This window comes from Lingula anatina, chromosome 1 (assembly GCF_051362555.1).
Source record: "Lingula anatina isolate TDL-2025a chromosome 1, LinAna3.0, whole genome shotgun sequence".
In the NCBI taxonomy this organism is placed as follows: Eukaryota; Metazoa; Brachiopoda; class Lingulata; order Lingulida; family Lingulidae; genus Lingula; species Lingula anatina.
The window spans coordinates 34,135,794-34,149,150 of NC_141767.1; the positions used below are offsets into that span (position 1 = coordinate 34,135,794).

The window sequence follows — 13,357 nt, forward strand, 5'->3', positions numbered from 1 at the left end:
TGCCAGGTATTTGTAAAACAAACTGACTTATTATAGTTTATTAGTTAAAAATATTCTTTTTACTTTGGATGAATATCAGAAATCTATATATTCTGTCCTTATGCTGAGTTTTCTTTTTTGGAAGTTTTAACGGTGCCCCATGCGTTTGACATGCTGCTAAGGAGACTCGAAAGGGAACGGGAATAATAAATACTCACGCAGAAAAATAATATAATTTGAAATCAAAAGTTTAGCTGTGACTTCTCTAAGCAAAAATTATATAATAAATTACTAATAAATATTGAATAACAGAGAAAATGGTCGAATTGCAGATTAAATGCTTGCAATTTAATTGCTTAACAGTAACAAACGTCCCTTCGAGACCCTTTCGTGTCGCCGTCCATGTTGGATACGGATTTACGTGGCATTCTGCTGCAGGAGAAGAGACAGTTGTTGGTGGTGTTAGGGACGGGTGCTAAGTTGCTTTTCTTAATCTTAGGATCAAAACACCATAAAGGAACATAAACAGACAGTTTGCGTTTCAGACAAGGGCTTACAACCATTATAGATAAGTCCAAGAAGTCTAACCGGCTAGTTTAGTGCAACGTCGACATACTCAGTACAGTCTTGCAGACGAAAGTTCGATACCACAAGATGATTTCAATAAGACATTTGTATAGTTTCTTTTTGCAACTGTTAATGTTGCAACTTGTTGTTGGACTTTATTTCCACATCGGAGAAACGGAGAAGAAATGTTTTATTGAAGAAATCCCAGATGAAACTATGGTTGTAGGTGAGTTTAAAGTCTAAACGTTGTAATCTTTTCATAATTTTAATTAAAATAGTAAACAGGCTGTTGCATTATGTTTAAAAGTTATGGACAAGACTTTTTGATATCATAAATGAAGTCGTAATTGCATCTGGTGATTTACAGATATTTGAATTTGCTGTAGTATAAATATCCCCCCTCTGTTAAAGCACTTGCCAAATTAACTAGGACCAGCCCAATAGGACCAGCCATATGGCTAGTGTGGAACACAGCTGATGTCCTTCATTAACACTTTTTTTAATTGAAATTATCTTTGAAGTGGAATTTTTGTTTAGTAGAATTTTAATACGTTTGATGTAAGAAAGCATATCACATATGTTTTGCTTGTATATATGTTACATCCATTTTCCCAGGCAATTACAAAGTAGAAATCTTTGATAGAAGTCAAAATGCCTTCCTTCCAACTGGAGGTGGTTTAGGCATGCATGTTGAGGTGAAAGACCCAGATGAAAAGGTTATTCTGTCCAGGGTAAGATTCAGTTGTTTTTTTTTGTTTTTAAATTTTCAAAATATTTTTAAACAATGGGTATTTTAAACTAATTATCATTTTGAAAGTAAGCATGAAGTTTAACTGTACAATTACATAAAGATTTTGGGTAATTTAGGTATAAATAACTTGTAAACCAGCTTTAAATACACATTTCCCCCGTCATTTTAGACATATGCTTCCGATGGCCGCTACACATTCACATCTCACACAGCAGGAGAACACACCATTTGTCTGCATTCTAATTCATCTGCCTGGTTTGGAGGTGGCCAGCTGGTAAGAATTTGAATTGCAAACTTATTAGTAGTAATTGATATGCTTTTGGCAATTTTGCTGACGATTTTGGTATATCAAATATTCTTTAAGAGTGAATGCAGTTGAGTAATCTTTTTCAAAAGCCTCTTGGTGATGTCATAATTAGAAGTTCAGATTGTGGAGTAAGAATTGAGAAAGCAAAGTTGATGGTTAAAAGTTATACTCAAGTAATGATGAAATAAGATCTAGTTTGGAATCTGATGGATATGACGAAGTAAGCTCTAGTTCGTAATCTGATGGATACTCCTTTCAAATTTCAGAGAGTTCACTTAGACATTCAAGTAGGAGAGCATGCTAACGACTACCCTCAGATAGCTACCAAGGACAAACTTACTGAACTTCAGCTCCGTGTAAGACAGTTGCTGGACCAGGTAGAACAGATTACAAAGGAGCAGAATTATCAAAGGGTATGTAGGAGTCAGTTCGGGAGGGCAGAATACTACATTTAATGCTAGATTTTAAGAATTAACTATTGATTGACACTGCTGTTATTGTTTAATGTATTGTTTAATCAGAGTTGGAGGATTTTTTACAAAGACAATTGTGATTGATGATTGGGTATTATCCTCAAGAGTCTTTAGCTCCATTAAATTGGTGCTGCAACACAAATTTCAAAATATTTATCACATTTTATATGTAAGTTGCTGGACCAGGACCATTTTAAACATAACTGTATTTCTTAAATATTTTTTTTTTTCAGTATCGTGAAGAACGCTTCAGACAGACCAGTGAAAGCACAAATCAGAGAGTTCTTTGGTGGTCAATTGCTCAAACCTTGGTATTGCTTGTAACTGGATTTTGGCAAATGAGACATCTAAAAGGATTTTTTGAGGCTAAGAAGTTGGTGTAAATGTGTATATTATAAATTTCCAGGTATTAAAAAAGTTAGACATAGTGTCAGAGGAAAAAATTAAAAACAAGAAAAAAAGGAACAGGAATTGTATTACTATGCACATAAACTGTTCTCATGAATTTCATGTACAAATTGTGAGCCAAGTGAGTACTTCTTTTTTTCCACAAATGTAACTATAACAATTTGGAGAATTAAAATAACAGCCCTTTGTATTATTAGCATAATTTTTTTTTTATTTCAAATAAAGTCCATATATCAAAACATACAAAAAGTGGAATGTTTTTTTTTATGGGAGTGGTTGTGACTTATCAGAGATAATAATTAAAAAAAAAGTTTTTATAAATATTTCATGCTTCCTGTACTATTACAATGATGTAAATATTCTTCAAAATTTGTACATCCAAATACCTAATGTAATCCTGTCTCTCAGCAATAAAACTTTTAATTAATTGTCAGATTGTCTCATGGTGTTTTCTTTGAAAACGCACAAATTTGATTTAAAAGATTCTGGAGTATTCGTATAAAAGCACTTTAAAATATCCTCACATGTACATGTAGTATAACATGTACATAAAGTATATCACAGTTATTTTGCTCTATGTGTAAATAACTCCACAACAAAAAAAAGAAAGGACGGAGAACATTTAACATCATAGTTTACGATGAACAAGGTATCACGAGGTGGCACAATGGTCTAATTGCTATAAATGATAAATGGTAATACTGTACTACAGACTGCTCAACAGAAACAGTTTCAAAAATCCATTATCATGGTAATGGATTCGTGGTAACAACAATGCTATCCCTTCATGCCTTTATAATACATTCCAACTGTGGTAGCTTTGGAAGCCATTAAGTGGAGATAATTGGGGAGTTGTTAAACAGAGGGGTTTGAGGCTCCATTCACATGACAAGTCTATTTTCTAAAAATCTATTTTCTATTCCCGGTATCTTGTGATCACAGTCTGTGCCCTGAATACCCCGCGGCGTAATTACTGGCAGCGCAAGCCAGTTACTTCCAAAGCTGTAATTAATTTTCGGCTGCGCTCGGAGTGATCACAAGATACCACGAATAGAAAATAGATTTTTAGAAAATAGATTTTTCATGTGAACAGAGTCTTAGTCTATGTGTCTGCCTGCCTATCTGGTTTCATCTTCTATGCCTAGTTGAGTTTTAGCTTTCTTTGCTCCTAACCGCAGTTCCTTAGCTAGAGCAGACTTTTGTTTTTCGCTTGCTCCAGCATCTGAAAGATAAGGCATTCATATCAGCAGCTGTCTTTTAGAGCAAGTACTTAGGTTAATAATAAATATTTATTAATATATTAATACATACTTAATAATAAATAACTTATACATCATAAATAAATTTCTGTCCAAACCTCTTGAAATAAACATGTTAGATAAAAGTATGCAAAGATATGAATACAATTAGCTACCAAATAAACATTTTAATTGTGAGTTAGAATTGAAACCACACCAATTAACCATCCAGGCATTTAAATAAATGTTGATATAGTGCTGGGTTTGTGGCATGATGGCTGTCTGAATGTCCAAGCTGATTTATGAGGTCAATTAGGTTTTTATTTCTAAATATTAATTTCAGTTAAGTCAGTTATAATAGCTATTTGTTGTTTATCCTTACCTGACATGGCCATCTCCACGAGATCATTGATCTCATCCCTAGACAAATTACTAGCTGCAGCTATCTGGTGAAGTAACTGCTTTCTCTGCTCCTGTAACAGTAAAATATGTTGTTTGTAAGCAAAGAAAATGTTTTAGCCAAAATACTTATGGGATGTGCCATTCCTTTTATCTGAATGCCACCTTATTTTATGAGTGAAATAAAATTTGTGTATAATGTACAGTTGTTCAGGATAACAACAAATAAGGAAAAATAAGTGAAAATGAAAGATCGGCCCTCTAGAGTAGAGTAGAGTATATCTGATAAAACCTACAACTTCATCACTTGCAGTTTTCTGTATTACTTTTAAATGTTTAATTTGGTTGTACTAAATATTAAAGTCCTTATATAATGAACAGCACAATGTTTAAAGATGATGTATTATGATATTCTGTTGGTACACATTCAATGTCTCCAAATGTGTTGTTTTACCTCTAGTTGATTTTTAAGTTCCTGTTCCAATTCTTCATTAATTTGCTGCTGCTGTTTCTCTAGGTCTTGCTGGAGTTCTTGTTCAAGTTTGGCCTTGGCTTGTTTGTGTTTCTGATCTATCATCATCTGTGTTAATATTGCAGTTGCTTTTCTGCAATAAAAACAAAACAATCATATATCATTTGTTGTTTTCATGGCAAAGGATTTTAAAGGTACAAAACCTGATATATTCAGATTTTTGTTTGAAGTTGAGAACTGATTATATCTTTGGGAGTATTTGTTGGAGAAGATACATCAATGCCAAAAAATCTGTAATAAAAACTGATTTGGACATATTGAGTACATATCCTACTTATTATAAATACATATGACACATCTTACCCTGCTCCTCTCTTTTGAATCTCTGTCAACTCTTTCTGAACCTCTTTGTCTACTTCTTCTTCTACTTCCCTGTAAAAAGAAAAGAACAGATAAATGCATATTACTCACCACCATTGCTGTCATAAAAAGCACTCAATTTATTGAAAAAAAGTTATCTGCAGGTTTTAAACATGAGATTTATGATATAAAAACTGGTACTAGATGACAGATTCAATTTGCTATCTGTGATCAGAGACTTTCCATAGCTTGTCATTCATTTTCATACATTTGCTGCCTTGGTTCATTAAGAGTGTGGTAGTTTGCCAAACAGAAAATCTAGTTAATCTAGTTGCCGTGTGGCAACATAAACAAATAGTGATGCACAATAAAAAGCACATAAAACCTTTTTTTTTTTGACTTTATTTTTTTCATAAAATTTCACTATTATGTACATATTGCCATTTTTTGTGCTACATTCACTTACAATAAACATGCTACTTTTCTTTGTCAAAAGTACTGCTGTTTGATTGTATAAAGTAATTGTATTTGTCTGATTTTGCAGTAGCACTTACGTCTCTCTCTTCAGTCTTTTGGCCTCCAGTCTTTCTCGAAGCTTCTGCTCCATTCTTTTCTTATCAGCAGACACTTGCTCTTGCAGCTGTTGGACATTCTTATAGTGAGACTGGAGAATGGTATCCACCCCATCTGAAGCTTTTCCTCCTGTGGCAATTTTCTTGGCAAGTTGTTCCTGATAACATAAAAAAAATGACATCATGTCAAAATTTACCTCATGTAAACATTCAAGTTTAATGTTCCATAAGTACAAACATATGATTAATAAGTGTTAGTTGATTTTGTTCTTTTTTGAAAAATTTATGGAAAGCTTTCTTGGAGGTTCATTTCTATGCCTGTCTGCCAGCATTACAGTTTATTACTTAAATATTTGCATCAAAATGTTTCTTAAGATCTTCTTTTTGAAAGGAAAAACTAAGACATACAATGAACACAGTCTGTGCAAGTAAATTCTTGAACTCATTGTATATCTGGCCTATAGCAACAATGTCTTTAAATGTTCAAGTGAATTTTGGGAAAAGAAATAGAGCCCATTCTTCATTACCTCCAGCTCTTGAATAGTCTGATCCTGCTTTTCAATTATGGCTTTTCTTCTAGCCTGTCCGACCTACAAGTGGAAAATATCATTCAATTACGTAACTGATTTTTGAGCACTGAAAAGGATAGTTATTATATATATAAACTAACCCATTCTTATCGTAAATCAGTGCTGAATTAACTATAACAGGTGATTTTATAATTAGTTCTCTCTTCATCAAGAAACAGTGTGAACAAGCATCATCTGACTGTCAATCAGATTAGATGACCAACTTATGTTTCCAGTCACCATGAACAAATCTATAAGTACCAATTCCAATAAAATACCTGTAGTCTTCCTATAGTTTTACTAAGATGATCTGCTTGAAGTTTCAAAGCAGCCTCTAACTCCTGATCTCTCTGTTTCTTTAAATCATCCAATGCTTTTTGTTCTTCTTCTTTAATCCTCTGTTCCTCTGCAGCTATTTGTTTATCCTATAATGAACATAAAATATTTATTTTTACCTCCATTCTGAGTAGTAAGAATTTCATTAGTGAGATCAATGACAAAACACAGTATATAGGTGAACTGATATTTGGCCAAAAAAAACAGTGCTACCTAAATATACGTATACATTAAAAAATACATTTTCTATCCAAATTTATACAATGTTAAGGAGATACAACTGTTATACATACCAACTCATCTTGTATCTTCTGCTTCTCATCTGCACGCATATTTTGTTTTTTCTCCTTCATTTCTGCCAGTTTAGCCTTTCTTTGACTCATTTTCTGCTCCAATCTATGAGAAAAATTCCAAAGTGTATTAGATCATACCTACAATTAAGCCTTGTCAATGGGAATTACAGCAATGTTAATACAGAACTAATTTGCCTTGATGAGAAAATTAAGACCAAACTGATAACAAATTTTCAATTTTAAGTTTCATTTACAGCTATTCGAGGTGAAAGGATGCATCTTATTTTGATTTCTCATATATATATCTTACATTTCAAATAAATGCAGATGAAATTCACTGTGTAAAACTCACTGTTTCTGTTGTCTTAGTCGACTAAGTTGCTGCTGACTACTAAGTGTCTGGACATTCTTTTTGTGTTCTTTCATTATTCTATCCTTTTCCCTGAAAGAAAAATTGTGTGAATTAGATAATCATGCTTTTCTCAAACCCGATATTTTTTTTACCATTTGTTAAAAATCACCTTAAGAATTTGATGTCTTACACATCATTCAGTTGTCACTGAAGTTTCTAAATAATAGTACAAACTTCAGAGAAATTAATCATGAATCTCTCTGAATGAAAAAAAAAATATACCACTCGGGTCAATTTCACATTTTCTTCAGCATACAAATCAAATCTTACTCTTCGCTGAGATCCATCTGTGTTTCCAAAACTTGGTTAATCATCTTTTCTTGGTGCTCTTCCAGAGCCTGCTGCTCTGCTGCTGCTTTCTGCTGGTTTTCCTCTGCTTTCTGAAAAAGTAAAGAAATGACAGAATGAGTCTCATTAAGAACTTCTAATTTGGTATTTGAATCGCAGTGACAGTGGTTTTCAGGTGTTTAGCTATTAATGACATGTTAAATAATTGATTTTTGTCTATATTTTTGAAGACAATAGTGCTGATTGATTATATTGATTGATTGATTTTATGAGATAAATCAAATATGATGAAAAATTATATTTTTCCTTTAGAAAAATAATCTTGCATTGTCTCTTAAGCATTTTGCACCTATGTTTTTTATTGATGTTATTAAGAAACTGAAACTTACCTGCTTTCTCTGTGCCAGCTTTTCTTGGAGTTTTGCATTTGCTTTATTCTTTTCTTCAGCTCTCTCTCCTTTTTATAAAATATGAAAAAATATACCATTTAGTAACAAAATATTAACATGAATATTGCAGTAGTATTTACAATGACAGTTTATGATGTTTTGGTGCTGACTGTATCAACCAGTTGATAAAAATGTACATGGTTAAATGAACCCTTTGCTATTTAAAAATCCAATAAATTCTAAAGTTAACTGAACTTTTACATTGTTTTTAATGATACATATTGCTACCTATTTATGTTGCTGTTCTAGCTGCCATATTATTGTAGATAGCATTATTTCATTGTCAAATTGTTGTATGACATACTGTTGCTGACTGTATCAACCAGTTGATAAAAATGTACATGGTTAAATGAACCCTTTGCTATTTAAAAATCCAATAAATTCTAAAGTTAACTGAACTTTTACATTGTTTTTAATGATACATATTGCTACCTATTTATGTTGCTGTTCTAGCTGCCATATTATTGTAGATAGCATTATTTCATTGTCAAACATTGTATGACATACTATGTAAAAAACTTTTTAGTTTATTTTTAGTTTATTTCTAATGCGAGTGTATCTCATTATAACAACTGAAACTTACTGTTCATGTGTTCCATCTGCTGCTGGTGAAGTCTAAGAACTTTCTTCACATCTGCTTCTGACAATTCTGCTTTTGTTTCTAAACGTTCCATGAAATTTTCTTTTTCCTTTTCCAATTTCTCATTTATTCTTTCCTGTAAGTTCTGAAAAAAAGCACACAAGTATATTCTGCTGTGATAAGTACAAGTAGAACACTGCTGTGTTCTGTGTTCATCATGATATCTTTTTATAATACAAATGAACAGACTATATCTAATCCCAAAATAAACTTTCAGATATCAACTTAGTGTCTGTGCGTGTATGTGCGTATTTTGTGCATATACAACACTTAAATGGCACTAAATATGTATTCACAACCAATAATGGGTTTAATAGTAACCATACCACTTCTTCCGTTTCCATCTCTTCTACCTCCTGTTTGTCCAACTCTTCTGCTAACATTTCTCTATCCATATGCTGCTTCTCAACCATTTCGGCATAGGCCTGAAGTAGAAAATTATATAAATACATATATATTATCTGCTATGGTTGTTAAATGCTATTATCTATTTTTGCATATTTTAATCATTCTAATTTAAAAATAAATTATTCGGTTTTCTAAACAAAGAAGTTTCTACATTTTCTCCTTTTGACACATTTTCTACTATGTTAAAACTGTGTCAACCTGCTAAAATTCTGGTTTTCTTCAAATTTTATTTGCCTCGAAAAATGAAAATTGTTCCTACATTAAAATGTTTTGATGTGCAAATAATATATAGGAAAATACTCACATTTATAAATGGAACTGCCTTATGTGAATTTCCAGCTTTCTTCAAGAACTCTTCTTTTTCCTGTGCCTGCTGTTTGTGTAATTCATTCATTTTCTCTTCTCTCAGTTTTCTTAACCTTTCAGCAAGCTTCTGTTCATTTTGTACAACCTCTGTAACCAGAAAATGTTTGAGTATAAATTTTACTTAATTCAATGTGAATTAAATTTAACTAGAAAAAAGAACCAAAGATTCTCTCTGAATGCTGGCGTGCACATAATTCCTGATTCAGTTGATGATGACCAGTTGGTGCTAATATCAAACTAAGATCATAATCATTGTGTTTTGTTTGGGGAAAAAGAGCTTCTCCCCTACCTTTATTTTTTTCACATCTCAAACTACCAATGAAAAAAATTACTAACACACATCTTCATATCTTTCAAAATAATGTAATGACCAAAATATGTAATACCTGTTTGATATTCTGTTTGAGCTTTCTCTAAATTTTCCAGGTATTCTTTCATAAGCTCATCTTTCTGCCTTTCAATCAATTGACCATTTTCAACCATATTGGTCAAAGTGGCATCAAATGATTCTACTTGAGTTTTAATGTCATCAGTCTTTTCTGCTTTTTTCTCTAAAAGTCTTGCTGCATTTTCTCTTCTCCTTGCCATTCTGTCTTCAAGGTACTGTAAATTTATCAAACATTTTTAAAACAAATGCCAAAAATTACACATAAACTTTATTTTGAGATGTCTTTTAGAAGCCAATGATAATAAATAAATAAATAAATAAGGAGCATATTAAAAACAAAGCAAGACAAAAACAAACAAACAAAAAACATACAGCAATAACCATATAGTCCTGATTCTCTCCGTTCTGTTTTACTGAAATTATTTGCACATTAACTAGTTAACTGAAAATATGACTGCATGGTTGTATCATTTACATATAGTTTTGTATTTAACACCAGAAATGGTAACTCACTAGTGCTTGTCTGGCTTGTTCCTCCTTGAATTTCTCTTCAGCTCTTGTGACATCCTCAGTAAGTTTTGTTAAAATGGCCTCTACCTAAACTCCAAAAGATATTTGTTTAATAAACACTCCTAAAAAACATTCAAAATTAACATCACTAAACATTTTAACAACTATCTCCTAATACAAAATATTCAATAACTTTTAAAATTAAACAGGAAATACAGTGAACTTACATTTTTATTACATGAAGTATGATATACATTTATCTTGTATATTTTGTGCCAGGTGAATCTGGTTAAAATGTACAGATCTGATAAGCAATACAGTGATTAACAAAATTATTATATTTCTGAAACAAATATTTGGTATATTAAATTTTAAAAATGGCTTACATCATCTTCCTTCAGTTCAGGGAGTTTTCTCAATTCTTCTCTCACTTTCTCCTCTTCTTTGTTGATGTATGAAAGCTAAGAGAAATCAATACTATTTAATTAAAACAAATATCTTATATTATATTTGAAGTGCCATTTAACACATCAACTTTACAAAAAAAAAAACAAAAAAACAAAAAAAAAAAAAAAACAAGATACAAATTTATTTGAAAATACTACATAGTGTGTGGCATAAGCTGTACAAAAATATTAACAATTTAAAGAATGTTTAAGTTTTCTGAATAAATGTTTACCATCTTTTGTAGCATCTTGGGGTGAAGAGCATCTATTTGCTGATTCAGTTCTTCTGGTTTGTCTGCCAGTTTGGGATCTGCTCTCAATTTCTGGAATATAATATCATTTAAATTAAAAAATATATGCAATGTTAAAGCTGTATATCTGAATCATTTTCCAGATAATCAGAAGACAATGTTAAATTAACAATCTACGCTGTTGATATTATAAATATTTAAAAACATGATAAAAAACCCTTGGAATTTTCTGTACATTCCACCACAAACTGTCTTGCAAGGCTTACCTTTTCCTCCTCTTTTACTTCCTGCAGACTGATTTCCATTGCCTGCATTAAATCAGTTTGCACCATCAGAATCAAAGTCGGAACAGTTTCTGCAGCCACCCTTCCAGCTGTGACCAGCTGATTCAGAAGAATTTGCAGCAGGTACGCAAAACTCTGAAACGAAAATTAACAACAAAATTAACAGAGAGAAAGAGATTTATTGTAGCCAACAGTTCATCTTACAAATTATAATGTGTAAAATGTGAAAGGATTAATATCAATCAAACAAATAATTTTTCATCAACAAGAAGTCATAAAATTGAGTAACTGGACATTTTTCTTATCAGTTTTCAAGGTCATGCAAGGTTGTAATAATTTATCACAACATTATTATTTTCCATATAAGTAAGATCAGTTTTCATACGCACCACCCCTTTTTGTGAAATTGATAGTGATAAGGCACAATTATCAAATATGGTAAATTTGGTTCATAGGCTAAAATGGACATTTTTCTCTTAACAACTTTTGTCAATTCATCATGTATTTGGTGAGAGACCCATTTTATGGTTTGAGAACAAGTATGCCAACAAGACCCCCATAAAATGATACTTACATTTGCCCTCTGCTGGATCATCTCATTTTCCATACTTAAGATAGCTGCCAGGTCTTGTTCACCAAGTTTCACTTCTGCTGCTTCACTATATATCAATAAATCATGCATTACAAAGCCATCAAATTTACTGAATTTTTTATGTGTTCAGGAAAAAGTTTGATTTTGAAATTCTGTTTAAATTGACATACAGTACAACAAACTACCAGTGAGTATGCCGGAAGACAAACTAAGTCATAAAAGGTTACATATTCTTTTGATATATATATTTAAATTTACTTTTCAGTAATAAAACCTACATGTATGAAGAATAAGAACATTTACAATTGTTAACAACATAAAGTACATTAAACACTTTCACTTAAACTTTCCACAGCGTGAGAACAATTTTTAAAATTTGAAAATGTTTTGAAATCACAACAAATACCTATTGGATTGGACCAAGGCTTCAGTCATTCCTTTATCACTAGCTTGTGCGTAGGGGTCAACAACTTCATACGTAACCACTTCAATAACTTCTTCTTCATCATCTTCTTCTTGTGGAGCTGCTGAGAATGTGTTATCATACTGCAATAACATCTGTCTTTCCTTTGCATCTTGTTGCTGAAAGATATGAATGATGACGGCTGACATGCTGTGTTTATATTTGATGACATGTAATGACATTATTCCTAGCAGGGAGATATTACAGCCAGATCTCAAGTAGTACTTGTCACAATACAAAATAGCTGGTGTGATGTGGTGGGCACCTGTGCAGTAACATGTAATTCTTGAGCTTACATTTTAATCTTATTTATTCATTTTTTTCATTTACTAGTATTAATCTTTGTACTATATAGATTACAATTTTTTTTTTGCATTTTTTTATAAAATTAAGCTGAAAGCACACAAGTGCAGCTGTTTGTTTGCCTTTAAAATTTTTTTAAAAAAATTCAGCATGCATGCTTTAAGTTAACTGCTTTAAGAGTAAAAATGCAAAAGGAAGGGACTTGACTGATCTGTTTTCCCCCAGTATTACATTGGTATCAGTATTTTTCTACCGCACAAAACCCCAGCATGATGAAGAAGTTCACAAAAACAATAAAGCCTACCTTCTTTTTGCTCCAGCTTTTAATACACACTTTGGCACAAGCGCCAGCAATAGCCGCGCCAACTATAAAACCCAACAAGAAAGCTAAGCCTATCCAAAGGTTATCCGCCTCCCAAGTGTCCTGCTCCTGGTCTATCGTGATGGACACACAGGTGCCCGACATTTTAACTTCTGTTTTCAACGACACCTCGGACTAAGTCTCATTATTTGTGGTAATATAAGAATATGTTCCACAGCACTGAATCGAGGTTGGTAAACTAGGTTGCGGATTTAATAATCTGAAATCAAATAATAAGTAACTGAGCAGTTTTGATACCTTAAATTGATTTTTATTTCTATAAGTACATGCTAAATTATAAATCTGGCAGATATTGGGTTGTCACGTAATTTTTTAATAGTTAAAATAATACCAACTTGAAAGACCTGTCAAAACCTTACTCGTTACTGCTGAGCAGTGTATCCGTCGCCATGGTGTGACGTCTCGCGATCACCAAATAACGTGAATGGAACACTGTGGAGAGGCAAGGCAT

General features: G+C 32.2%; 2 protein-coding genes across 2 annotated transcripts; one reads left to right on the top strand and one right to left on the bottom strand.

Annotated features, from left to right (window-relative positions):
• The first annotated feature begins 355 nt into the window (after positions 1-355).
• On the top strand, positions 356-2,918 carry LOC106157295 (transmembrane emp24 domain-containing protein eca). The gene is made up of 5 exons (XM_013532908.3): positions 356-772; positions 1,162-1,277; positions 1,467-1,571; positions 1,871-2,017; positions 2,311-2,918. Exons 1-5 carry the CDS (start codon positions 634-636, stop codon positions 2,458-2,460), a joined length of 657 nt encoding a protein of 218 aa, XP_013388362.1. The 5' UTR covers positions 356-633; the 3' UTR covers positions 2,461-2,918.
• LOC106179091 (uncharacterized) lies at positions 2,615-13,079 on the bottom strand. The gene is made up of 22 exons (XM_013562601.3): positions 12,829-13,079; positions 12,165-12,340; positions 11,741-11,825; positions 11,149-11,301; positions 10,865-10,954; positions 10,572-10,646; positions 10,189-10,272; positions 9,674-9,890; positions 9,226-9,374; positions 8,840-8,938; positions 8,457-8,598; positions 7,814-7,881; positions 7,407-7,516; positions 7,077-7,166; positions 6,725-6,827; positions 6,374-6,520; positions 6,054-6,116; positions 5,509-5,684; positions 4,958-5,026; positions 4,577-4,727; positions 4,106-4,196; positions 2,615-3,707 (listed from the first exon to the last, which is right to left on the bottom strand). Exons 1-22 carry the CDS (start codon positions 12,988-12,990, stop codon positions 3,604-3,606), a joined length of 2,604 nt encoding a protein of 867 aa, XP_013418055.2. The 5' UTR covers positions 12,991-13,079; the 3' UTR covers positions 2,615-3,603.
• Between the last annotated feature and the right edge of the window lie 278 nt (positions 13,080-13,357).